This window comes from Leuciscus leuciscus, assembly GCF_965113295.1.
Source record: "Leuciscus leuciscus genome assembly, chromosome: 4".
Classification (NCBI taxonomy): domain Eukaryota; kingdom Metazoa; phylum Chordata; class Actinopteri; order Cypriniformes; family Leuciscidae; genus Leuciscus; species Leuciscus leuciscus.
This window is the reverse complement of record NC_138728.1, coordinates 13,701,849-13,726,860: the sequence shown is the minus strand read 5'-3', so window position 1 is coordinate 13,726,860 and position 25,012 is coordinate 13,701,849. Positions and strand designations below refer to the sequence as shown.

The 25,012-nt window shown below is 35.6% G+C and overlaps 3 protein-coding genes across 7 annotated transcripts in view; 1 reads left to right on the top strand and 2 right to left on the bottom strand.

Moving 5' to 3' along the window:
* tcp11l2 (t-complex 11, testis-specific-like 2) overlaps positions 1–6,877 on the bottom strand; it is a 10,253-nt gene extending 3,376 nt beyond the window's left edge. Inside the window, exons 1-5 of the mRNA XM_082168146.1 lie at positions 6,722–6,877; positions 1,239–1,422; positions 668–800; positions 327–447; positions 3–237 (exon numbers count right to left, since the gene is read on the bottom strand). Of these exons, the coding sequence (XP_082024272.1) occupies positions 3–237; positions 327–447; positions 668–800; positions 1,239–1,410 (661 nt within the window). The 5' untranslated portion in view covers positions 1,411–1,422; positions 6,722–6,877. The remainder of the gene's footprint in view (positions 1–2; positions 238–326; positions 448–667; positions 801–1,238; positions 1,423–6,721) is intronic.
* Positions 6,878–7,902: 1,025 nt separating this feature from the next.
* On the bottom strand, positions 7,903–17,927 carry pkp2 (plakophilin 2). Its single transcript, XM_082168109.1, has 13 exons — positions 17,518–17,927; positions 16,813–16,886; positions 15,811–16,430; positions 15,393–15,537; positions 13,451–13,658; positions 13,101–13,278; positions 12,311–12,428; positions 11,787–11,951; positions 11,423–11,599; positions 9,948–10,101; positions 8,743–8,935; positions 8,562–8,649; positions 7,903–8,051 (listed from the first exon to the last, which is right to left on the bottom strand). Exons 1-13 carry the CDS (start codon positions 17,696–17,698, stop codon positions 7,983–7,985), a joined length of 2,370 nt encoding a protein of 789 aa, XP_082024235.1. The 5' UTR covers positions 17,699–17,927; the 3' UTR covers positions 7,903–7,982.
* Positions 17,928–21,134: 3,207 nt separating this feature from the next.
* The window catches only part of dennd5b (DENN/MADD domain containing 5B), a 37,076-nt gene continuing 33,198 nt past the window's right edge, over positions 21,135–25,012 (top strand). For 4 of the 5 annotated variants that reach the window (XM_082166929.1, XM_082166927.1, XM_082166926.1 and 1 more), the window contains exon 1: positions 21,135–21,480. In XM_082166929.1, coding sequence (XP_082023055.1) covers positions 21,372–21,480 — 109 coding nt within the window. In that variant the 5' untranslated portion in view covers positions 21,135–21,371. The remainder of the gene's footprint in view (positions 21,481–25,012) is intronic. The other variant, XM_082166928.1, reaches the window with a different exon arrangement.

Below are 25,012 nucleotides of genomic sequence, written 5' to 3'. Positions count from 1 at the left end.
ACCTTGAACATACTTGAACAGTTTCACAACGTCGCTTGAGTTCTCCTTAAGCTTCTTGATTTCATCGTCTCGGACCGGCGCACAGAACTTGCCCATAGTGTTGATGATGTAAGACACAAGTCCCTTGATATCAACTGCATTGTTGGCAGCCTGTTGGCGAATTAGGTCCATGTCTAGAACCTCCATAATCTGAGTACGCAGGCGGTTGGCCCCGGGGTTAAGGAAGGACAGTAGGGTCTTTGATGATAGGAAAAAATAAGTGATCAATGAATCGTTTACCATCAGACTGTTTTTCATCATTTTATCAGAGTAAATGTGTAACCTACCTCTCTGATCTCTTCCAGTAGGTTGATGGCGTGACAATACTCAGGGGGGTCATCGTTCAGATCCGATTCAAGACAGTCCCAGAAGGCCTTGTGCACCATATCCTTAACTCTCTTCACCAGGCTTGAGGAAAAACAAAGGTTTGGAATCATTTTATTTATTCATTATATTAATTTTAAATCATTAACAAAAGTAAGATGCTATACAATGCTGCATAAATATAGACTTAAATCTTTTAATTGAATATTTCTTGTGTACGTTTTCTTGATCATCAACCTTAATTCCTGTTTATACCAAACATCAAGTGGGTCTCAGCTCTGGAAATTATAAATTAGTTTATTACCTGTTTTGAGGTAGCTCTGGAGCCTCTATGTGAAAGTTTCGGTTGACTACGATCTCATGAGCCAGGCTCAGATTAGAAAGGTCCCGGGCCGAGGCCATGACCTCGTCAAGCGTTATAGTTTTTGGTGGGCTGCCTGAAGACACAGTGGCAATACAGGTTAAAAGACCATTTATTATATACACTATAAACAACAACAAAAATATGTTTAGAGGTTGATATTGTTAACTAAAACTAAGAAATACAATTATTTTTGGTCATTGAAATCAAGCTAAAACAAAATAAAATACAAATATAAAAAAAAAAAAATTGAATTATTTCATTGCAGTAAGTTGGCAAGAGTTTAAGTACTAAATTGTTAAATCAGAACTAAAAGCTAAATTGAAATATATAAAAAAGAATGTAAAAACAAAAACATGCAACAAAATGATTTTAAAAATGTTTTTATGTTTATCAAACAGTACATTCCTATAGAATGAATGTTAATCTCCTTCTGCTATGAATCTAGTGTCAAATAAATCTACACAAATAAGCTTATGATTTATTTGCTTATGCATTTTAGTGGGACACCTACAGGAAGGAGAGTTGTGTTTGCTGGACGAATCGCTGGTGAAGCTCTGGCGAGAAGAGTCCACATCGCTAGAAGAGGTCATACTGTCGCACCTTTCCGATGACTCGGTATCGCTGTTCTGCTCCTCACTGGCCACCGTAGATGTGGAAGTGGGACGTTCATCGTTCAGTGGCATTGTGAGTGGCTGCTGCAAATGCATTAATAAGGTGTATAAGTATAACCCATTTTTTACAGTCTATGGTATAACCACACATTTACGTTGTGGCACCGTCTGTCACTGTGGCACGTTGCATTTCTGCTATGGCAACGTCGCTGTCTACGTGCTCGCAACACGCGACAGGGCTGTAGCAACGTTGCTGCGCGACAATAGAATTCTAAAAGACGCGGCAACAGACGACGTTCTGACAATTCTTTTTTTTATGCTAGATATAGATATCCCCCATTTAGCATGTTATGTTTTTTTTTAATTAGTCATATGGTAGATAATTATATACTTTTTAAATATTGTTAATCCTTATTATTATTTATGGGCCTAACAGTAAATTCATCGTAACACCTGCAAGTGTAACCTAAGTTACACTTTGAAGAGTAAACATGACATAGAAGGTTAGCTAATTCAACTATGAAAACTGCATATGGTAATCAAATTGCACTTCCAAAAGTCATACATTTGTGAAAAAAGGGGGGAAAAAACCTTACACAGGGAGTGGACTAACGTTGTGCATGAGCAGACATGATAAATTCTAGCAAAGAAACGAATGAGACGACAAATCAAAGGAAAAAATAAAGAGGTGTGCGAGCAGTTACACTTTTTTTATTTATTTTTTTATGTGCGTTTCTAAAAAAAGGAAAAAACATAAACGTGCAACAAGTAGGCTGGCGCTGCCAGTTCAAGGAGTGCTGAAATCAATTACTCATCATTAAAGTAATTTTGGCTTCATACTTTTGGCATAAAGTTGAATATCTGTCATATCTGACCAGAAGATGTTCAAATAAATGTCACATTAGACAAGGAGGTTGTAGGTTGTGTTTGAATAATTACGTATCTTATTTAGCGGAGGTAAATTAAACGCAATTCTCACGCAAGGATACGATTGATGAAGAATGAGAGACGGCTTAACGGTCAGTTGAAATTTAAAAGGCTGATTTTCGCGCTTCAGGGCAGTGACGAGTACACATGTCGTCCAGTGGTTGTCCAGACACCCTAGGCACAACCTTAACCCTCTGATGGGTTCACAGGCTCAGCTCCCTCCTAGGCTCCTACTTTCACTCACTCCTACGAGTCTACATCCCTACCAGACACCTACGATCGGTCAACGAGCGACGTCTCGTGGTTCCATCACAGAAAGCCACAAAATCACTTTCCAGAACATTCTCATTCACAGTTCCATGCTGGTGGAACGCTCTCCCCACCCTCATCCGGAATGCAGAATCCCTGACAACATTCAAAAGACAGCTGAAAACCCATCTCTTCCGTGAGCACTTAACCTTATAAAAAAAAAAAAAAAAATCCTTTCCCTTTGAAACATCACTTATCAGGCTTATGCTACTCTGAATAATACCTGAACTTCGTATTTTGAGCACTTCTTGCGTTGTTGTTGTTTTTGCCTCTTTATGATGACTCGCTGAATTTTTGTCCTAATTTGTAAGTCGCTTTGGATAAAGGCGTCTGCTAAATGACTAAATGTAAATGTAAAAATGATGGTCTTTATTTATGTCTACACTCGTGTTTTTTGGGGTCTCCAGAGACCCCAGACAATAACATTTAATTTTGTAACAAGATAATAGTTTTTTTTTTTTACAAATGTAATTTTATTCTGTTTGTTAATGTTTTTACTCAACATTTGTGCAGTTTTGGGAGAATTTATGATATCTTTTAAATTTCTATAAATAAATATTTATTTAAATAAGCTTTTTACAAAAAAACAGCATTTGATGTAAAATTCACTTTATAAAAGACCCAGATTTCTAACTTTCATTCATGGGGATAACATGGATCATTTTAAATGGTTTAATGTAACATTTATGCCCATTTTTTGGAAAATGCAGTTTTAAAATAAAATAAAAATCACTTTAACCACTAGATGGCCATAGAGCTCCACTATATGCTATTTGCTATTTGACTACCTGAAAGATATCTTTTCACAAGTTGGATTCAGTTGGATTCATATCTAAATATTATAAAATCACAATTATAACAAAAATAAAATATTTTTGTCAAAGTTTAGCATTTTTTTGTACTGAACCCCCCCCCCCCCCCATAATTTTGACAAATTATAGCCCTACAAATGTTCCTGTGTGTGTGTGTGCATGTGTGTGTGCGTGTGCGTGTGCGTGTGCGTGCACATTTTCAATGTGTCAGTGTCACCAATTTATTTTTGTGGTGGTACTGCATTTTGGATGATTTTATTTGACAAATGATAAGAGAACAGTTTTTATAGTCTCAAAAATGTATTCCTCTATATGTGTGTGTGTGTGTACGCGTGTTGTGAGCAAAATAATTTAGCATTGTGGATGTTTTTTGCATTGGTGGAAGTGTGCCACTTTATTTGTGCCATTTCTGTCGATGTGTTCTGCGTTGTTTCTGATTTTGATGATGAATTTTGTCTATTTTGATTGCGGGGTCTCCAGAGACCCCGAAGACCACGAGTGTCACAATTTTTGTCACGCTAACATAAAAACAGATATCATTCCAATTTAAAAAATTTTTTGTAGATCTAGAAAGTGTGGAGAGCCGTAGAAGGTTTCATACCATTTGGACAAAGGGAACATTTTTTTTAATTTGAGCAAAAGTCATTTGGGGTCAAAAAGACCCCGTAAACCATCAGAGGGTTAAGCAATGGCCCTGAACGGTGGTTCATTGTCAACACTGTGACCTGTAACAACCTTCACCACACAACGTAGTTATAGCAACCTTTTGACCATGTTGTTAAAACGTTGTTAGAAGTTGGTTGGGTATGTTGTGCCAACGTTCTGTGTTTGCTGGGAAGGTAACATACACAATGCACCTGTGGCACTTGTCTTGTGGCTAAAATTAAGGGTGTTTTTGGGACGAGCTTGATGCTGATGCTTTAAATGGGAAGGTTAGAGCTGGAAAATTCCACAAGGACATAAAGCTTCGTTGCCATAACAAAGAAAAGTGAATTGCAAAGGCTAGAGAAAATAAATGGGCAACAAAAGGGCTCAGTGATATTCATGTGGGTATTCATCCACAAAGGGACATTGTATTTTAAATGTGATTCAGACGTTGACCGGTGCCGTCTCTTGGGTAACAGATAACTCCTGATAGCAGCGTGATCTTCAAAAGCAAACCTATCTCATTACACTCCTCTGCCTTTATGGGCTCCACTACACACCTGTTTCCTGATCATGTAACCGAGTAACTGCTAGTCTTTTAAGCTTATTCAACTCTTGTAAATGTTGAGTCAGCATCAGGGAAAAAAAATAAATAAACAATGCCCTTCATTAATTAATAAAATGCATTCGGATAAGCTAGTGACTAATCCTACCTATTATGCACGATGCTTTGACAAAACTGATTGTTTGACTACCTACAGTAATTACAAGTTTACCAATTGTTACAACATAAGTACAAAAGTTGTCTCAGAGTGGTAGCCTACTGTAAAACAACATTCTCTGCACATTTTGAGTTAAATGAAGCGTTCATCCAAAAATGTTCATCTTCATTTCCTCACCCTCATGTTTTTCCAAACCTGTATGCCTTTCTCACTTCTGTGGAACACAATCTCAGTCACTATGGAAGCTTGTTTCCGCCACTGAATAAAAAAAATAAAAAAGGTAATTGCCTCTTTTCATCTCACAATTCAGATTTTTTCCCAACACAAAATTGCGTGAAATAAAGTCGTAATTGCAAGTTATAAAGTCGTATTTGTGTTATAAAGTCAGAATTGTGAGATATAAACTTGCAATTTATATTAAAAGTTTTACAGGAAGTTTTTTCCACAGAATTGAACTTTATAACTTGCAATTGTAAGCATATCTCTCACAATTATGAGAAAAGAAGTCAGAATTGCGAGAGAAAAAGTCAGAATTACAAGATGTAAACCTGCAAATGTGAGAAACAAAATTGTAAAAATTGTGAGATAAAAAGTCGCTATTGTCTTTTAATTGTTTTATTCCGTGGCGGAAACAATTCACCATTTATGTCATTGTATGTGGAAAAAAATGCAGTAACGTCTAATTTTGTGTTCCACTGAAGTAAAAAGTCATACATACTGGTTTAAAAAGCTGAAATAAAATCATATATAAATATTAGATGAAAAACTTCGATAAAACTTAAATGAAAATTCAGAATGTTGCATTAACAGCTAAATGAGTTTAAGTTTAAATACTAAAATTACTATACAATTATTTTTTTTAAATAAAGCCAAATATAAACATTTAAATAAATCGTGACAAAAGCACAGAGAAAAATTACTAAACTTTAAAATTAAAATTAAAACTGGAAATGTGAAAATAATAGAATTCAAAATGAAACAAAAATAAATTATACTGCTCACTGAATAAATAAAAATGTGGGGGTGAACTGTCCCTTTAAAATGCTTTTGTCCTTCAATAATAAAGTCACTATAATTTGCTGACATGCTTACATTGTTTATTTAGTTTTATTATAATGTTAAAACCATAATGTCGTGCAAAATAGGGTACTTATATGAACTGTATATCTGTGTGCCTCAACTTGCTCCTGAACGGTCTCAACTCAAGTCTATAACAATTAACACAGTAACAAATACCAATACTTAAACCAGTGTTTGGAGCCTGGTTCCAATAGAAATCCCAATTACATAACAACTTCAAGCCCTTCCATTCTTGTTACTCCCAAAAGAGAGCATCTGATTTAAGCATAGGGGAAAAACACTGCGACCTCCTCTTCTATTAGACCCGTTCAATAGTTCGCATGGTAAAAACAGAAAGCCATGCACATATGCACATCCTCAGCCAGGTTTAAATTAGGAGGCACCGATGACAGCACCACTGGCATCGGTCACGGCTCGTGCAGCTTTGGCCCCTAAAAGGAGGTGCAGTAAACAGCGCGAGACACGCAGTTACACACTGCGCTCAGCTGCGATGCACACGTGACCTAATCTTCAGCACACAAACAAGGGCAAAACACGAGCAGACTGTCAAAGCAGACGAGCAACCGAACTGGACTTTCCAGATCACGCAAACCCCCAGTCCGTTTAAAGATGAGCAACGTGGACTTAGAAAATATTAACTTTATGGGTTGTATGTGAAATAAATAAGACGACGTCAGCGCGTCTGGCCATTTAATAAAGCGAACTACGCACCGACGTACGTGTTCCACTTACGGTAATTTTCAAACAATGCTCGCTTATAAAAGCATAGTAATCCATTTGAGTTAATTATGTAAACACAACCATTGTCCAGCCCTTTGAATTTACCAAGAAATATCACTTATATAAACTCTAGACAGATAAAACTAACTGTTATTATGCAACAATTACCTGAGTCAAGTCCCCGACAGTGGAGACTTGGCAAACAACAGTGGACAACCGAGCTTTTCTCGATTTGTAGATGAAATATATCGATACTCCGTCTCTGTGGGACTTTAAAGGGCTCTTTAAAATGACTTGACTTGTACTGTTTTGTGAAATAGGGGTAATCTATTATTACGCATCTATAGGGTTTTGGACGTTTTGTCTTCGATAAAAATATTAAAGCTAATATTATAAATTCCCATACAACGGGTAGAAAGAGAAACTAAATAAAAGAATATGAACGAAAAATGTTGCTTTTATTGAAAAGTTGTTGTTTTTTCAATAAAAAATATAAATAAAATCCCGACAAGACTGACACGCACCCTCTAGTAACATATTGGTACAGCCCAGCTTGCATGAGCTTCTTTGTTTACGGATGTGACGTCAAAGTACATTAAATGCTTTGGAGTCAAAGCGAGCTCCTGTACTTTTATAAAAACATGAAACCATAGTAATTTATTGTCGACGAATGTACGCGGCAGTTTTATCCGAACGCTTTGTTTCAGTTCTGATTCTATCGGCAACGTTAAGAGAGTTCGATCTTTCGTTTGATCCCTCCCACCGAGGATTACGATTTGTTATTATTCAAAAGACTCAACATCGCTATGATGATGTTATTATTCAAAAGACTAAATCACTTCCTGAACCTGATTCTCAGATTTCAGAAATCATCACCAGTATTAAATGATCATGCCAAATTTCTTTGAGGTTTTTATTAATGCTTTATGCTTAAAAAAACGTATTTACATGAGCGTTGAGAGCAAGCTCTTCTCAAACAGAACCATGGTAACAAAACAAACAGACATTAACCCCTCAGTGACTGGAGAAAATATGGTAGTTTATTTGAAAATATCAAAATATTATACAGTGTTTCAATACACAAGGCTAAGAAGTTACTACCCATTGCAAAAGAAAGAAAAACAACAAAAACAAAAGAAAAACAGATACACAAAAAGTAGCTTTGTAGATAAAAGTGCTTTTAATATTACTATTTAAACAGACTAAAGGCAGTACAAATCTTAAAAAGATCAATGAAAAAATAAATAAAACAAAAGTGTGTACATTTGACAGACATAATAACTATTATTAAAACACAGTAATCTAATAGGTATTAAATTAAGACAAAACACATATACAAAAACCAAAGCCATGATATTAGCACCGTTTTTAATCTTTCCAAAGAAAACAGGTGAAAAGCCTTTTCTTTGCAATTCATTTCTGGATCCCATTAATCACGAGCAGAATTCACAGCCTTTACTGTCCTGTTGTTTATGAAGTCTGTTTTCCTGTAACCAGCCTGCCATAGATTGAAAAACAGATGACAAGAGTAAATATGACGTGAAAGCCAAAATCTGAAACACTAACATGTGAATTCATTTTTGAGCACTCTATAGATCTGTGGTTCTCAACCTCAGCAAACATCCAAGATGACTTGAAAAAATGTGATTAAAGACAAATAAAACAAATAAAAAATAAACCTATTTCTTGTTTTAATTCACCTCCCCACACACTTTAAAGAACCAGGGTTCCCACAGTTGTGGAATATACTGTATAAAGTAGCCTAATGTTTTGTTAAAGTGTGTGATTTAAAGTCGGCATGAAACGGTGGTTGCAATAGTTGGCTTCGCGAACAATTAATTGCATTAATTTCTTCATTGTAAACACTGTCAATATTTTGAGTAGCTGCCCTAAACTGATCTTTGACTGTTATACTGTAGTTTGTTTATGTATTTGCCCCAAAATATTTGAGAATAACACTTTTATTACTTCATGGACACTACGGGATGCAAACATGTAGTAATCTCACCTTCTTGAAACTGCTATGCAGCTCTGAATGTCTCCACAGGGTATGAAGTAAAATACAGGCCGCTTGGCCCGCCCGTGTGGGTCCAAACCTATATTTAGTTGAAAATTAAATGTATGAATTAAACAAGTCATATAACTGAACATACATGACTTTTATTACATATCTGAAAATGAAACCGTACCCGTTGTCTTTGGTGCTAATGCTGATGATCTTGGGTAACGCTCCTTGGTTTATGATGGCAGTGGTGTTCAATACAGACGCATTGCTCAGATTGTTGAGGATGTGACATATCGTCACGGTCACGTCTATTGGCTGCTCTACGCTTCGGTCAGATTTTGGGAGGATGGCAACCAGCTCCGGCAGCACCTGTTTAACTGTAGAGATGTTCATTAGCTTTTTTCCCCTGAAAAAACTGACATGTGCCATTTGCGTACAGTACAGGCCAAAAGTTTGGACACATTACTATTTTTAATGTTTTGAAAGAGGTTTCTTCTGCTCATCAAGCCTGCATTTATTTGATCAAAAATACAGAATTTTTTTTTAATATTGTGATATATTATTACAATTTAAAATAATTGGTTTTCAATTTATTATACTTTAAATTATCATTTATTTCTGTGATGCAAAGCTGAATTTTCAGGATCAGTACTCCAGTCTATCACATGATCCTTTAGAAATCATTCTAATATGATGATTCATTATCAAAGTTGGAAACAGTTCTGCTGCTTAATATTTTTTCATAACCTGTGATACTTTTTTAGGATACTTTGATGAATAAAAAATAAAATAAAATAAAAAAGAATAAAAAAGAAGCAAATGTTTTAAAAATAGAAATCTTTTGTAACAGCAATATATACTACTGGTCAGTAATTTGGGGTCAGTAATTTTTTTTTTTTAAATAAATCAATACTTTTATTCAGCAAGGATGTGTTAAATTGATAAAAAGTGATAGTAAAGAAGATTTATATTATTAGAAAATATTTTTTTATTTTGAATAAATGCAGTTCTTTTTAACCTTTTATTCATCAAATATATTAGGCAGCAGAACTGTTTCCAACACTCATAATAAATCAGAATATTAGAATGATTTCTAAAGGACCATGTGATAGACTGGATGTCACATGTGACACTGAAGACTGGAGTAATGTTCCTGAAAATTCAGCTTTGCATCACAGAAATAAATGATAATTTAAAGTATAATAAATTGAAAACCAATTATTTTAAATTGTAATAATATATCACAATATTAAAAAAAATGTTTCTGTATTTTTGATCAAATAAATGCAGGCTTGATGAGCAGAAGAAACTTCTTTCAAAAACATTAAAAATAGTAATGTGTCCAAACTTTTGGCCTGTACTGTATATTGGTATATAATGGCAGCTCACCAATTTCAGCATGCAGTTCTCGGTAGCGAGAGATGTTTTTTAGCAGGGACACAGATATTCTGATCTCTTCCTTCTCTTCTTCTTGAAGCATCTTCTTCACCTGAGATAGGCCTCCCTCCTTGTGCACGATGAAGTGTGCGATGGCCTGGGACATCTAATGGCGATACAAAGACAATTAAAAATAAAAATAAAATGTAATTAAAATTAGATTTTTTTTTTTTAATTCTGTTATTTACTCACCCTCATGTCGTTCCAAACCCATAAGACTTATGTTCATCTTTGGAACACAAATGAAGATGTTTTTAATGAAATCTGAGAGATTTCTGTCCCTTCATTGAAAGTTTATTCACCAAAAACTCTCATGCTTCAAAAAGCTCATAAAACGATTTAATCCAAGTCTTCTGGAGAGACACGATTGCTTTACATGATAAACAGATTTAATTTAGGCTTTTATTCACATATAAACATTGATCAGCAAACGGACATCAGCGAAGCACTAAATTTGGTAAAAGAAATTTACCAAAGGCATGCTTGACGCATGAGAAACAATGAGGTTCATCCTCGTATGTTACAAAGCACGTTTAAGCTTCCAGATTTTTTGGTCTTCTGAAATTCCGTGGAAAGATTTCTATTAACAGCACATTTTTACAAGCATTGAGGCCAATGAAAATCAATCTGTTGAGCGCGAAATGCTATGGCCTATCAGAGGTGCTAGTCAGAATCTGCTCAACACAGCTGAAAATGCACAAGGTATTGTTTTGTTCAACGCCTACATGCTCACGAATCCTTTCATCATAACCAACAAAGTGTAAACACGATGTAAATAAGAGGTTCATTGTACAATTAAGACCTTTTTTATTATAACAGAGTTTTCACACGAGTGCAGAATTCAGTGAGCTTGCGTTTTAGAGATTGACAGCCTTAGTGATTATAAAGGGAGGGTTCTTCTCTTTCTGTTTAGTACCCATTCATAATCTGAATACAAGTTTAGTTTTTCATGCTGCTAAGTACACTGCAAAGTTTCTGGATTGACAACCGTATTTAAAAGAGCGATTGAATTGGAAACTGCGTTGATTGACAGTGATAAAAAAATGTCCTGTTTTGTCTCGTCCATTGGTTAAGTAATTAATTTAATCGTTTTTGCTCTGGTACAGAAATAATTGGTAACGAGAACCGCAAAATTTGACTGCTATTGGCACGGACTACTGACATTTTTGTACCGTGACTACCCTAGTCAGGATTTAGGTGAATAGACTTGCAATGGAGGGACAGAAATCTCTCAGATTTCATTAAAAAGATCTTCATTTGTGTTTAGGCGAGGAAGGAAAGTCTTAAGGGTTTGGAATGACATGAAAGTGAGTAATTGATGAAAGGTTTTCATTTTTGGGTGAACTAACCCTTTAATCTAAGCTTGAATGCAATTGTAGTCAAAGCTGATTATAGTTCTTTTAATGAAGCTAATTTCCAGATCATACCTCTCCAGAACAAGCTGTGAGGTTCTGCAGCGCTCCAATGGACGCCTGTTTTGTGTGTTGGTTTGTGCTGACGGCAATGAGAGAGAGATACATGCGGACGGTGATGGCGCTCCAGAGCCACTCCACACCATTAGGGCTGCCTTTCTCCTCGAGTAGAGGATAGTCTGTATCTGCTTCCTGAGCCACAACATATGATGCCACATATGAGGACAATTTGTTTTTCTACACCACTACCTTTGCATTAGGAATGGGTATTTTGGTCAGTCTTACACTCAATATACAAAATATCATCAGCTATATTATTAAATCAGCCAAGTTTGAATTTGAAATGCTTTTTTTTTTAATCTAGGGTTGTAATACTAACCTCCTCAGAGTTTTTGGGACTGTTGAGAATGAAACAGCCGGGGTTGCTAGTTTCTGCATTGTGATTCTGTTTGGGCTGTTGTATCAGCGGGGAATCCACACGAGGCACCTCACTTTCAAACCGATAAGAAAGGTTGTGCAGGATGCACACACAGTTTTCTGTGGCCTGGAAAAGAAGAATTAATCATTAAGTTGGAATAATCATTCGGGATCACATTAGATAATATAACATTACATCAACATTTTGGGAACAAATATAACATGACGTAAATGTGGAAACATTTGTGTCACAATGCGAGTGTTCAGAATGAGCTTAGTTTTAATAATCCTTTTTTCCCCATTTTTTTTTTCGTTTTTGTGTTCTGAAAGCTATAAAAGGTTTTATTCTACAGGCACATAGAGCTCTTTTATCTTAAAAGATCAAGGAAAATTGGATTCCTTGTGATATGGCCCCTTTAATAATTAGACATAAAAATGAAAGACTCAATGTTGCTGTTGCTAAAGATGGGGATTTAATGCAAGTACCTTATCATCAGGTTTATAGTCTGCAATGGTACCACGGATATAGTAGATGATGCACTCAATGAGACCCTCACAGTCCCGCATGGCTTTACGTCCATCCGGACCGGATGAACTCAAATTTCTATATATATATAAAAAGATTTATTTGTTATTTAAAAACACCTTTTATGGAAAAATGCAATGCAAAGTGCAATGATCTGAATAAATAAGTAATTATAAGAATATCTACACTACAGTTTAAAAGTTAGGGACGGACTTCTTTTCTAGTTTTTGAAAGAAGTCTCTTCTGCTCACCAAGGCTGCATTTATTTGATCCAAAAATACAGTAAAAACAGTAATATTGTGAAATATTATTACTATTTAAAATAACTTGTCTATTTAAATATATTTTAAAAAGTAATTTATTTCTGTGATGACAAAGCTGAAATTTCAGCATCATTACTCTAGTCTTCAGTCACATTATCCTTTATTCCTCTAATATACTGATTTTTTTTAATCAATGTTGAAAACAGTTGTGCCGCTTTTTTATTTAATTTGAAACAAATCTTTTGAAACATTACAAATTTCTTGACTGTTACTTTTGATCAATTTAATGCATCCTTGCTGAATAAAAGTATAAATCTTTTGACTTACTGACCCCACACCTTTGAATGGCAGTGCCAAACACACTTAAAATTGGTTCGTTAATAACGCACAGCACAACTTGAGCGGTACTAGCACTATTAAGAACAGCCTGGCTTGTCAGAATGAATCATTTTCAACCTTTTGTATCTTGTATTTCAGTTGGTAATACCTCAGGCAGCCAGTAGCATTGTAGAAAATTTCAGGGTCAGCGAGGAGCTCCAACTTGGGGTCTTCCCCTTCAGAAATGCCTGAGCAGGGCACCAGCACACTGTCTGTGAGAGGTTTGACCGCTTCTCTAGCGAGCTGCTCTTTCAGAAGGTCATGAGAAGACAGATTCCACAGCAGCCCTGGAGAGAGAATAACATCTGCAAGATTAATGGAAGGGTAGAGGTCACGCTTTCAAGATCTGGATGTTTTCATAGTTGGAGACATGGCTGGAGTTTTAGCAGGATCAGCTAAAGTGAAGTCAAGTTTGGCTGCATAATGAAATATACAGTATAGGGCGCAAATCTCCTTTACCAGTGAGCTGCTGTCGGGTCTCGATGTCTCGGTTCTTCTTGAGCAGTCTCAGGATCACTGGAAGCCCCTCACAGTCTTTGATTTCCATTTTGTTTTCATTGTTTTCATAAACAATATTTCGGAGCGCGTTAACGGCAGCCCGCTGGAGCTCCTCGCTCTCATTCTGCATGAGCGTCAGCAGCTTTGGGATGCCTTGAAGATAATGTACCTGAGCAGATAGAACATGATAAAATAAGAAAACTCAAAATTTAAATGGGTCATATTTTACTCTTTTGCAGCAAGTCTACTTATGTTAGTCAAGGTTCATGCACCAAAACATTGGTAATTAATTCATCTCTCTGACACTTAATTAAACAGCCTGGTTTTGCTACTTTACCTTTAAAACTTATACTACTTTTTAACATTTTGGAGTTTTTAAAAAAAAGATTTTTTTTAAATGTTTTTCTGTGAAGTCTCTTATGCTCACTAAGACTGTGATAATGTGAAATATTATTACAATTAAAAATAAATGTTTTCTATTTTAATACATTTTAAAAAATTATTTATTCCCGTGAGGCTGAATTTTCAGCATGATTACTTCAGTGTCACATGATGCTTCAGAAATCATTCTAATATGCTGATTTGCTCCTCAAGAAACATTTCTTACCATTATCAGTGTTGAAAACAGTTTTTGTAGACACCAGGATATTTCCAGAAAGTTCAAAAGAACAGCTTTTATTTTAAAATGTAAAGCATTTGTGAAATTATAAATGCATCCTTGCTGAAAAAAAAAAATTACTGACTCCAAAATTTTGAATGGTAGTGTATGAAATTGACCTTTCATGCTTGGTTAACCTCTGCATACCGGTGCAGTTCACACTTTCATCAGGACAGACGAAGTTGCTGAGTTACTGTTGATATGTAAACATGGGCGGTTGTGTGTGTATGCATGTGCTAACGGTTGTAATGTCACAACCCTGACAATTAAGAATAAATTGCAGGTTAGTTTTCATAAACGTTATGGGTGGACAGGGGAGGTAGCTCTGTGATTATTAACATTATAGTTCATCTACATACAGTAGTACATGAAACTTTCCTAAGCTGGTGTCCTAAACTGTAATTAATGCACAAAACAAAAACAAAAACAAAATTTTTTTTGGGATGCACAATATTTTTGTACCATATTGGTTATTGGCCAATTTGAGAGATTTAAATATCTCGTAATTGACTGATATTGGATATGTGCACTGCATGCTCATTTCCCCTATTTGTTTCCATTTATATTACCTCTATAATCATATAATTCTCATTTAAAGTTAATTTTTAAAACACTAATATTTTAATAACACTGTTAAATATAATCTTTAGCAAATTTCAAAATGAAAATTCATTTTCATACTGTACATTATAATGTTATTATGTCTAAATTCAATTTTAGCATTTAAAACTATTTATTTTTTATTATTTTATGATTTTTTTTGGCTATTGTTGGATTCGAAGCAAATGCAGGCGATGTTACTAACAGTCTTAGTTCATGAATTGCCCAGCTTGTATCTTAAACCACTAGACTACACCATCCCTTTTAATGAGAACCGTCCCTTTAATGTTTGTCATAATGTTTTAAAGTCTATAAAGGTCAAGTACTGAGGAATATAAACAGCAAAAAAATAACTCTACAAAGACTGTGTGAAACACTGTTGTCATATTAATTACTTACTGTCTGACAGGATTGTAAACCACACTAAATACTTTCCTCTCACTTTCTTCCACACCTCTTTTTCTCTTAATTAAAGTCCCACCTCACAATGTAAAACTATGACTCATTGTTTAATTTTGCCAGAAGTGTTTGTTATCACTGCAACCATTGAGGCTAGACATTAAGGACTGTGTGAGATACAGAATATCATCATCTTTTGGGTGGATCATAACAGCATGTGCTATTTTAGAGTCAAGTATCGCTTACCTTTTTCTTGGCATCAGGACTGTTAAAGCACTGGTTTTGTATGAAGTTTGCCGCGGTGATTTGTGTTTCCATATTATCTTGTTCCAGGAGATTTACAGCCTGATTTAGAGTCATCTCGGTACCAAGTTCACCTTTTCTGATTTTCCTTTAACACACAAGACAGAAATACAGTGTTCATTCCATCTAAAATAGTCTAAAATAGAAAATCTAAAATAGTATATATATATATATATATATATAAATACATACATATATAAAATACACTTTATTGCTAAGTCTTAATTACTAATAAGAAACTACATTAATATTTCTGTGATATTGAAACAACAAAAATCTAAAATAAATCTCAATACTCAAAAACAATGTAAAAACAAAATAACGAAGATTAAGTAGCTAAAACTTTAAACTACTGACTTACTTTGTTGACATTGTCACTGAATGTTGCTTGACCTCCACCTTTTCTGTCCTCACTAAACTTCCCGACTGCTCCTCCATGCTGATCTCTGAGCCAGATTGGGAGGGTCGTCTTCCTGCAACAAACTCCAGACTCGGCTTCCGGACGCGGCTCTGCCAGGACACGTTCTCTGATTGTTCGTGAGCACCGAAACCCCCCTCTCTCGGCTTGCAGAGGGTCCTCTGAAGGGTGTGTTTCTCTAACTCCATCCTGTTCCTCTCTGCAGGAGCACTGAGTGGGGTGCTGGTTAAAAACACATCATCTGTGGCATCTATGTGATTGTTCTCATTCACAGAGATATTGGTGGGCTGAGTGACAGCCGACAGGCCGGTAACGTACAACCTCGGGTTTCGCAGAACCTCAGAGCGGGCGTAACGTAGAGGGTGATTGTTCATATGGGAATGGTTGGCTGTAGGGGACGAGGGGAGAGTGAGAGAATTGGTCCCCCAGCATAATCCCGCTCTTTTGGTGGTGTAACGAAAGCTTCCATAGCCTCTGTGAAATCGAGGCGGCTCGGCACTTGACCACTGAGATCGGTCAACCATCCGCAACGACCTTGTAGATTCATGATTGGCGGAGATACGCTGCAAAGTATAGTGTGTGTTATTATCTCAAGTGAATTTAGTGATATTAAAGGAATAGTTCACCCAAAAGGCATTGACAATTGTGGACACAAACCTATCATACAGCTTTAGATGATGTAGAATATTTACATTTAGTCATTTAGGAGACGCCTTTATCCAAAGCGACTTACAAATGAGGTAAGTGCACAATATAAATAGTGCACAAGTTGTATGAACTACTTTTATACTACCTTTAAGGAGCTTTTTGCCTCCATTTTTTGGAGCTTGACAGCCCTAGTCACCATTCACTTTCATTGCATGGACTAAATTATGACAGAAGTTTCATTTTTGGGTGAACTATTGTTTAAAGAACACATGTATCCCACTGGAAAATAGTTTTTACCTTTACGTATAGATTTCCTAAAGATGAACTACTTGAAATATGACAGCTGGACAGACTGTCTGAGAGAGATGAATCTGCAACGCCCCAAACACACACAATCAAATTACAATACAATACAATACAATATAATGGAAAACATATTCCTCATGCTCACTTACAAATCCTACTAAATAGGTTTGAATGAGTGAGTTCTGACAAACTAAGGTATGGTTCACATTTCTCTACTACCAAAAAGTTAACAAATGTGTTTATTTGGACACTTTTGGAAATTATATTGTATTATATTAAATTATATTAAATATTATTATATTATATATTTGATAGCCATATTTTTGGACTTCAAATATTCTTCCAAGTACCTTGAAGTTCTATGTAAATATTACAGTATATTAAGATAAACAATATATTATCATTCAGTGCCATGGTATAAATCAAAAGTACAATAAAAAGAAAGAAAGCAAGAATAAATCAATTTTCTTTTGCATGTTAACTTATTTTAAACACAAATGAAAAAAATAGTGAAAGTACAAAGTTGAGAACAAAGGACCAGTGAAAGCTGACCATAAACATTTGACTGACATCCTTTGTTTTTGTGAGAAATATATAAATGTAGGCTACTCTACACACCTGTATTCCTATTCCAAGCCAAAACACTGATTATCTCTAAATAGTTTGTTTTATTTAATGCGGTTTCATTCTACATACCTGGCAGTTTTGGTTTCTTTCTTTTCCGCGAGAGAGTGAGCTGCACTTGTTTCTGTAGTCTGTTCAGCCGGTGAGTGTCCGCGAGTTTGTCCGCCTGAGGTATAGCTAAAGAAGAGTCTTCCGAGTGAAAAGCGCCCTGAACGGGCAACACCGACCGCATAAAGTCTGCCTCCACCGCCATTGCAGATGGAGTTGGTGTTGAGCGTCAGGTGTTTGAGTCTCTGTCGGGCGTGTAACAGCGCTGTGCTCGTTCTTTGTGTACAGGGTGTGGTATAAACATGCGTCACCTCACACAGATCGTGTTTCTGAATATTTAGTGGTTGAACACCTGTGTTCGTGGAGGTGAGTGGAGGTTTCCACTGCGGACACCAACTGGTCACTGGACTCAGCTAAAGCTGGGGAATAGTTGGCAGTGAAGTGTGGACTCAGCGTTATTCATTGATTGCAGTGCTGTACAAAAACCTTTAGACCCCCTATCTGTCATATGAGACGGCCCCTCCCACAACAGAGTCGTCACACTTGAAAGTTTGTATAGGTAAAATACTCTACCATGGTAACCATTTCTGTCAACATGCGACAGGGATTGTAGAGTGCTTAATATCAATAGAGACTAGTAAACTCATAGACAGTAGAGTAAACTCTACAATTGGCAGTTGTTCTCAACCGGGGGTAAGCGCCCACTAGGGGGCCTTAAAAGGACTTAGGCCTAAATGATTAATTGAAAGGGATAGTTCACCCAAAAATGAAGATCTCTGAAGAACTACTTAAAACTTTTTATTTTTTGTAATTAATTTCAATGATTATAATTTTAGTTACTTAATCTATGACACCCCTAATTTCTGTACATACAGTCTGAATTTATTGTCTGTGTGGTTTATTTTATTTTATATTTATTGTGTCTACTTCATTTTAAATTGTTTGTTGGTTATTCACCTGTGTTTTAACTTCTGGAAACACCGCACCGATGAACTTCACAGCTTGTTTTATTTTATTTATCATAATATTAATTTGTTTTAGCAAACTGGAAAACTGAGATGGTTATATCTGAGAGAATAACTGATAAATTACTTTACTTATAAATGCAGAGACAGAAGCAACACGTCAGTTTAACCAACAGATGGCGTTATTGTAATATGCTGGGCATAATGCTGTAACTTATCAGTGGATGATAGAACATATATCATATCATGAATATTTTACATAGCATAATATTTAATACATAGCAGATTTATGTTGAATGAGCATAGATATAAAAAAATGTGTATATCACTGCAGTAATGCATAATAAAATAATCAGTAAAAGCTATATTATTATTGTTTAACTGATTTAGTTTTCTATCATTTATCATTTTAGATAGGTATTAAAATATGATAACATTTGACTTGGATATGTAAAAAATTTATGCTGTCAAGCGATTAAAAAAAAAGAAGTAGTAAATTGCATAGTTTTGTGTAATTAATCTTGAACATTAAAAGGATCAGGATTAATAGGTCGACCTCTAATGGAAGGGGTGCGGGATGACCAGGCTAGAAGAGAGACCATTTTAGGAATGTTAGATGGAGCTGCTTTCTCAAATAAAGATTTAGTGTGAAAAAAATTGTCTACTTACAATGTTGATGCATACCGAGTTCTTCTGCTTTTTGCCGATTTTATTGCCACCTGTTCCACACAACAAAGTGGACTTGAAATGGACAGTGTGAGATCAAACAATTTGCTAGCTAAATGTTAAAAGTCAAATTACAAATCCTCCCTGACCGAGCTTTTGGCCGATTTCATGCCCTGTGTGATGGAGTAGATTTTTGCTAATGGTAATTCATGACACATCATTCTAGAAACAAGAAAAGTTCTCCTAATTAAGTCCTCATTAATGGAAACCCATATTTAGGTAAAAATGCTGTAGAATATTTGATGCACAGAGCTCTAGATTTGATGAATTTACCATTGGCGCTTCTCTCTCATATACTGGTGCTGTAGTTTGGGCCTGCACTTGCTGAGCCTGACCTTTTCGTGTCAAAACTCTCATATTCTTCATCCTGACTATTACTGATGGACTGATGGTGCACAAAAAACTGAAATCAGGGTTATTGTCTACATGCATTACACTTAAAAATAGATTTGACTTCAGGCTTCTTCCTATGCCACAATACGCAAATATTGAAATTGCGTATTGTAGGCAGTAGGTGAAAAATAAGTTAGCATCTTCAAAATGTGAATATATCTTCAAAGTAATTTAGCTGATCTTAGGCCCAGTATAGGCTACCTTCACATTTGTGGAAACGGATATACAGTATTTAATTAAAATTGGCAGATTGGTGCCATCTGGCTGTAATACCATTTACAGATAGGCTATTATATGTTTATTATTCTGTATTTTTGAGTCACTTACAGTAGTGGCCAAAAGTGATGTCTCCACCCTTTATTCAAATGTTATTAAAAGTCTGTTAAAGGTTTTGTAATTATATTGCATAGACATTTTTTATTTATTTGTGATAATCCAAGGAAACATGCCAAATTGTGCGGACATCATTTTTGGCCGGGCTGTCATACAAAGAAATTATGAACACATGCAAAAACAAGAGAGAACATAGTAAAATAAAACCTGTAAGTGATGTAGTTTGCCTGTTTTGGCACAAAAAAAAAAAAGTGTCAGATGAAGAGGCTACCACGTTTAGTGTTTTGTTCTTCCCTCATTAAAAAAATAAATAAAATACATGTATGTATATATATATATATATATATATATATATATATATATATATATATATATATATATATATATATATATAGGGCCTATATGTGTGTGTGTATAGTGTAGGGTCATTAGAAGCAAATGTCCCATTTGGACATCACTTTTGGCCACTAGACTACTGTACATTCCACTGGGTGAACGAGGCCCACTAGGGGGACTCAGTAGGCTACACTTCGTAAATAAATAATAAAATAAACATCAAAAGCTAAATTATAAAGGCCTACGCAACATTTCATCCTTTGGCGAGAAATCAGAAACTGATGTTCAGCTTTATTCAACTTAATATGCAACATTTAAAACAGTAAGTTATGTTGTTATAATATATCGCTCAGAAATATACATAGCCTACCAGTGCTGTCAATCGATTAAAAAAATTAACAAATTAATAATAAATGTTTCTGTATCCCAATTAATTGCGAGTAATCGCACCTAACAGTAAAACTTGTAATATTGTTTTTATATTGTAATACATTATATCACATTGAATCTCCAAATTAATGTAGAAACAACATAAAGACTATTTAAATGTTCTGATTTATGGCATCTTTTTATTAAGTAGGCTTATACTATAACAAACACTTTGACACTGTTGTATTATAGCCTATCTATACATTGGTCCAAATCAGGAATGTATTAAAACACTACATGTGCAAATAAAAATATTTTTCTTAGATAATCTGATGTATAATAGAATAATAAAAATATATTGATATATGAAAAATATACATTGATTTATATTTGCTGGTAAATCATAACATTTTAAAGATAATGCGTACATCACTGCACGCGCTCTCTCTCTCAGACAAATACTTGTGGTCAAACATTTGAAAGGACTGGATTGGCTGAGTGTGATCAGCTGAAGCGATGCGTCAGTGCGCGAGCAGTGCGAGTGCGCTCATGAAAGCAGCTACAACTCGCAAACACGGCATCAAACGCTCTTCAAACCAAACTAGATAGTCATAGACGGCTTTCCGAAGCTTACTGCACGAAAACGTAGCGATAAGTATTTATTACAACCTCACTTTGGTTCAGTTCATTTGCCTGGGGACGCTGGATATGGAGCTGGTCGGGTCTCTATAACAAAGCGGATCAGCTCGAGCCGAGATGAGCGCGACTATGAGCGGCTCTGGGTCAGCGCCCTGTCGCTTCGCACATTACTTCATCATATGCGGAATAGACAACGAAACTGGTATAGAGCCCGATGCTTTGGCAGGTAAGATTGAGTTATTGTGTTTTATACATATAGCGTGATGGTAAACACACCAGAGTCAGCAGGTATAATGAACACGAGCTGACGTGCACTGATTTCTTATGAGCCCTGCTTGAATCACATTATAGCCTCCTGATATTAGGACTTTTTAGGAATGTATACATTTAATGTATCAATAAGCTTGGCTGGGAATAGCAGATTAGACTCGGGACCCTAAGAAATTATATAACTGAGACATGATTTTTTAGACATGCTACAAAATTGAGTATAGGTATCAGTGAATTGTTCTGGATTAATCTGTTCAGCATGCTCCATGGTTTTCACCAATATTTGGGTTAAATTTTCTCATAAAATGAGTTTAATTGCACACCACTCAAGTCACCATATACCAAGATAAAAATGTCTGCCACATTTTACTTATAAAAACAATCAAACTGTAGCATTAATTCCAATTTATTGAGACTACAAGATGGTTTCATATTGAATTTAACTCATTCAGTCAGACATGATTCATGGAGTCTTGAGAAAATAACCATCTTTTTGCACATCACACATTTATTAGCCTAAATGTAGTAGCCATTTTGTTTTCCTGATATTGTTGGTGACTATAAATAAAAATACCTAAAATCCCAAACATTGTCTTTACATGTGTGATGGAGTTAACTTGTGATGGTTGTCCGAGAAAATATGAGCACAACCACTTACAAATATGAATTTAACATAGCCTGTGACTAAAGCCTGTGGATCTATATCATTATATATTGACATTTAGATGAAAATGATGGATCTTAGATAAATCAATGTAATATCCAATTACCTAAATTAAGTGAAATCAATTACAATGTTCCCAATCACCAAATGTTCTCTGAAACCAGCTGCATACGTGGAGTGTTGGAGGAAGGATCAGATCTATTCAATGAAAGCATCCAATAAAAACAATCATCATCCTCATGTATTGATTCTCTGAATATTTTTCAACATGATGTCTCATGGCCTGATAACTGATTATATGTGTTGTTTTTGGCTTATTTGCCTTATAATGCATCTTGTTGGATACTGAAGATATTACAAAGTATTGCAGTCTGTCCAGTGTACAAAGCTTCCGTCCAATGAACTTGCATTGAGCAACCAATGCTGGCCAGCTCACGTGGCTTTCACTACTGATCATTTTGATTTCACTCACTCATACAGTGAATGGTATCAAAAAGAGACGAGTCTCAAATGACTTGATCTGTGTGGCTTGTATCTGATATTATGTAGCTTGTGCTTTTGGCACTGCGAGGTTTGTTTGTTTGTGTACTAATTGTCTCATATGCAATATGCACATTTCTTGTAAGTTCATTTGAAAGCACAAATGCTATTGCCAAGAGCACAAGTGTAATTGTCAGAGAAAACCGGGCTTCTAAAAGCAACAACTTGTAATCCCAGTAGCCAGCCTGTCTACTCTAACCCTGTTTTTCTCCAATCTTTGTCTGGCCTTGTTTTAACAGATGTGATGATGAGTGCTCTACCTTTTTAAGGCCTGGCGCAGTTTAACAGACTGCTGGTGAACTGTGTGAAGAGCTAAGCTGCATGTGCGTGATGCTCTCGTGGATTAGATGTGTTTTCTTTTAACCGAGAGCGAGCGGACAGAGCAGGCCGTGTGGGAGCACAGCAAACTGATGAACCTGCTTAGAGCTTCTATTTTAGCTCTATACTTGTACAAATCTACAAATTAAGCCTGCGCAATTGTCCTGGGAAATGCAAGTTAAAACTCTATCCACAGAAAATAAGTAATTATAATAAATTAAATTTGTTAAAGTCAGTTTTCAAAAAGAAAAATTTGGAATTTAGAAATTAAAATTGTAGCTGATAGAATAAACCGATAGATATTTTCATGTTATAGTTGATAATTGATTAATGGTCTTCATTCAATTTCTATGCTATTTTGTGTAAATAAAAAAATTCCACTAAAAACTAAACAATAAAAAAAAAAAAAATGCTACAATTAATTATTATGAAAAGTAAATATTCCAAAATGTAATGCTTTAAATGACAGCATAGGTACATTTAAAAAGAGGAGGAAAATATGTGCAATTAAAGACTCAAAATCAACCATTACCAATAATAAAAAAAAAAAAAAAAAAATCACATAGACAATGATGGTGCAACTTAGTTTAGTATACTATTAACATTTTGAATTAGCTTTTATTTTCAATTTTCATTTTAGTAATTTTGTTAGGTGCTTTAGTCTCTTGTTACTTAAAAAAACAAAAACTATTTTATAGTTTGCTTTATTTTTATTTCAGTTTTGGTTTGAGTAAATTTAGTATACTTAAATTTTCTCGGCAACTAACTGTTTTAGTTTTTCATCTAATAATATTTTATTATATTTCAACTGACGAATATAAATCATTTTATAATTTTAATTTTAGTTAACAATAACAACACTGAATTGAGACCTTTCTAGAGACTGGCAATGCCTTGGACATCAACCTCAGGCCCTTATCATAGCAGCACCACAATCTAAAAATCTGGTTTGTAATGTTTGTACAGAGAGGAAAGCCTTTTCCCCTTTAAACAGATCTGCCTGTCCACTGTGAGATTGCTCTGGTTCCCCAGATAAAGTTCATCATGATCAAACAGTTTGAACTTGATTAATTTAGTTCAGTGTCATGAGGGCTTGGATTTTATCAGCTCCCCGGGTTGCTCAGATAAGCCTCGCACTGTGAGATGCTTCATTTGAGAGATCCATGTACAGCATAACCTTTGTTGAAGATTATCCTACTGTTCTTGTTTGATCGATATCGAGTGTTTTGAAAAGCCCCCCTCGCCCCACCCTATTGCACCTGTATTCTCTGGTGGCCTAGTTTCTGAAGGTTAGCTTTGGTTGCACCTCCTGTGAGAAGATGAGAACGCTCATTTGTAATTTAAACCACTTGAAGATGGAAAGAGTGAGAGATGGTTTTCCCGATATATTTTTGGCCCGGCTTCCTCAGTTCTATTGTTCCTAATGCACATTTCCTGCTGGGTACCTCAGCGTGTTTCTGCATGACTTAGTGCGGCCGTCCAATCCCAGAGGGGCCCTGCACTCATATGACCCATCCCCCCGCCTTCCCAGGGCTTTTCAGCGTAATCAACACTGCTGGTCGCCCTTTCACTGGTCTGTCCCTGTACAATCTGTTTCTTGTAATGGAGGATTTTTATTTAACTGTTTTTTACTGTGTCAAGGTTAATTGAAGCGATCATTCATTACATAAACACACTGTGGCCCCTCGATTGATGTCATTTTGAGTTGTTGTGCCTCCTTTCATTGATGGAGAGGCTTGTTGATTGGACTGTTGTCCTCGGCTCTGATTACTGCAGTTGCCGTTTTTCGAGCTTGTCGCCCTCTGCAAGGCCAAAGTATAATAGACCGTTTCCACATTGTAAAATGAAATAAAGCTAATTGTAACTTTTTATCTTGCAAATACTCTTATTTCTCAAAATCAGACCTTATATTTCACTTTTGTGCCTTTCTCACAGTGCAGCTTTCTAGGCTATTTCATAATTGCAA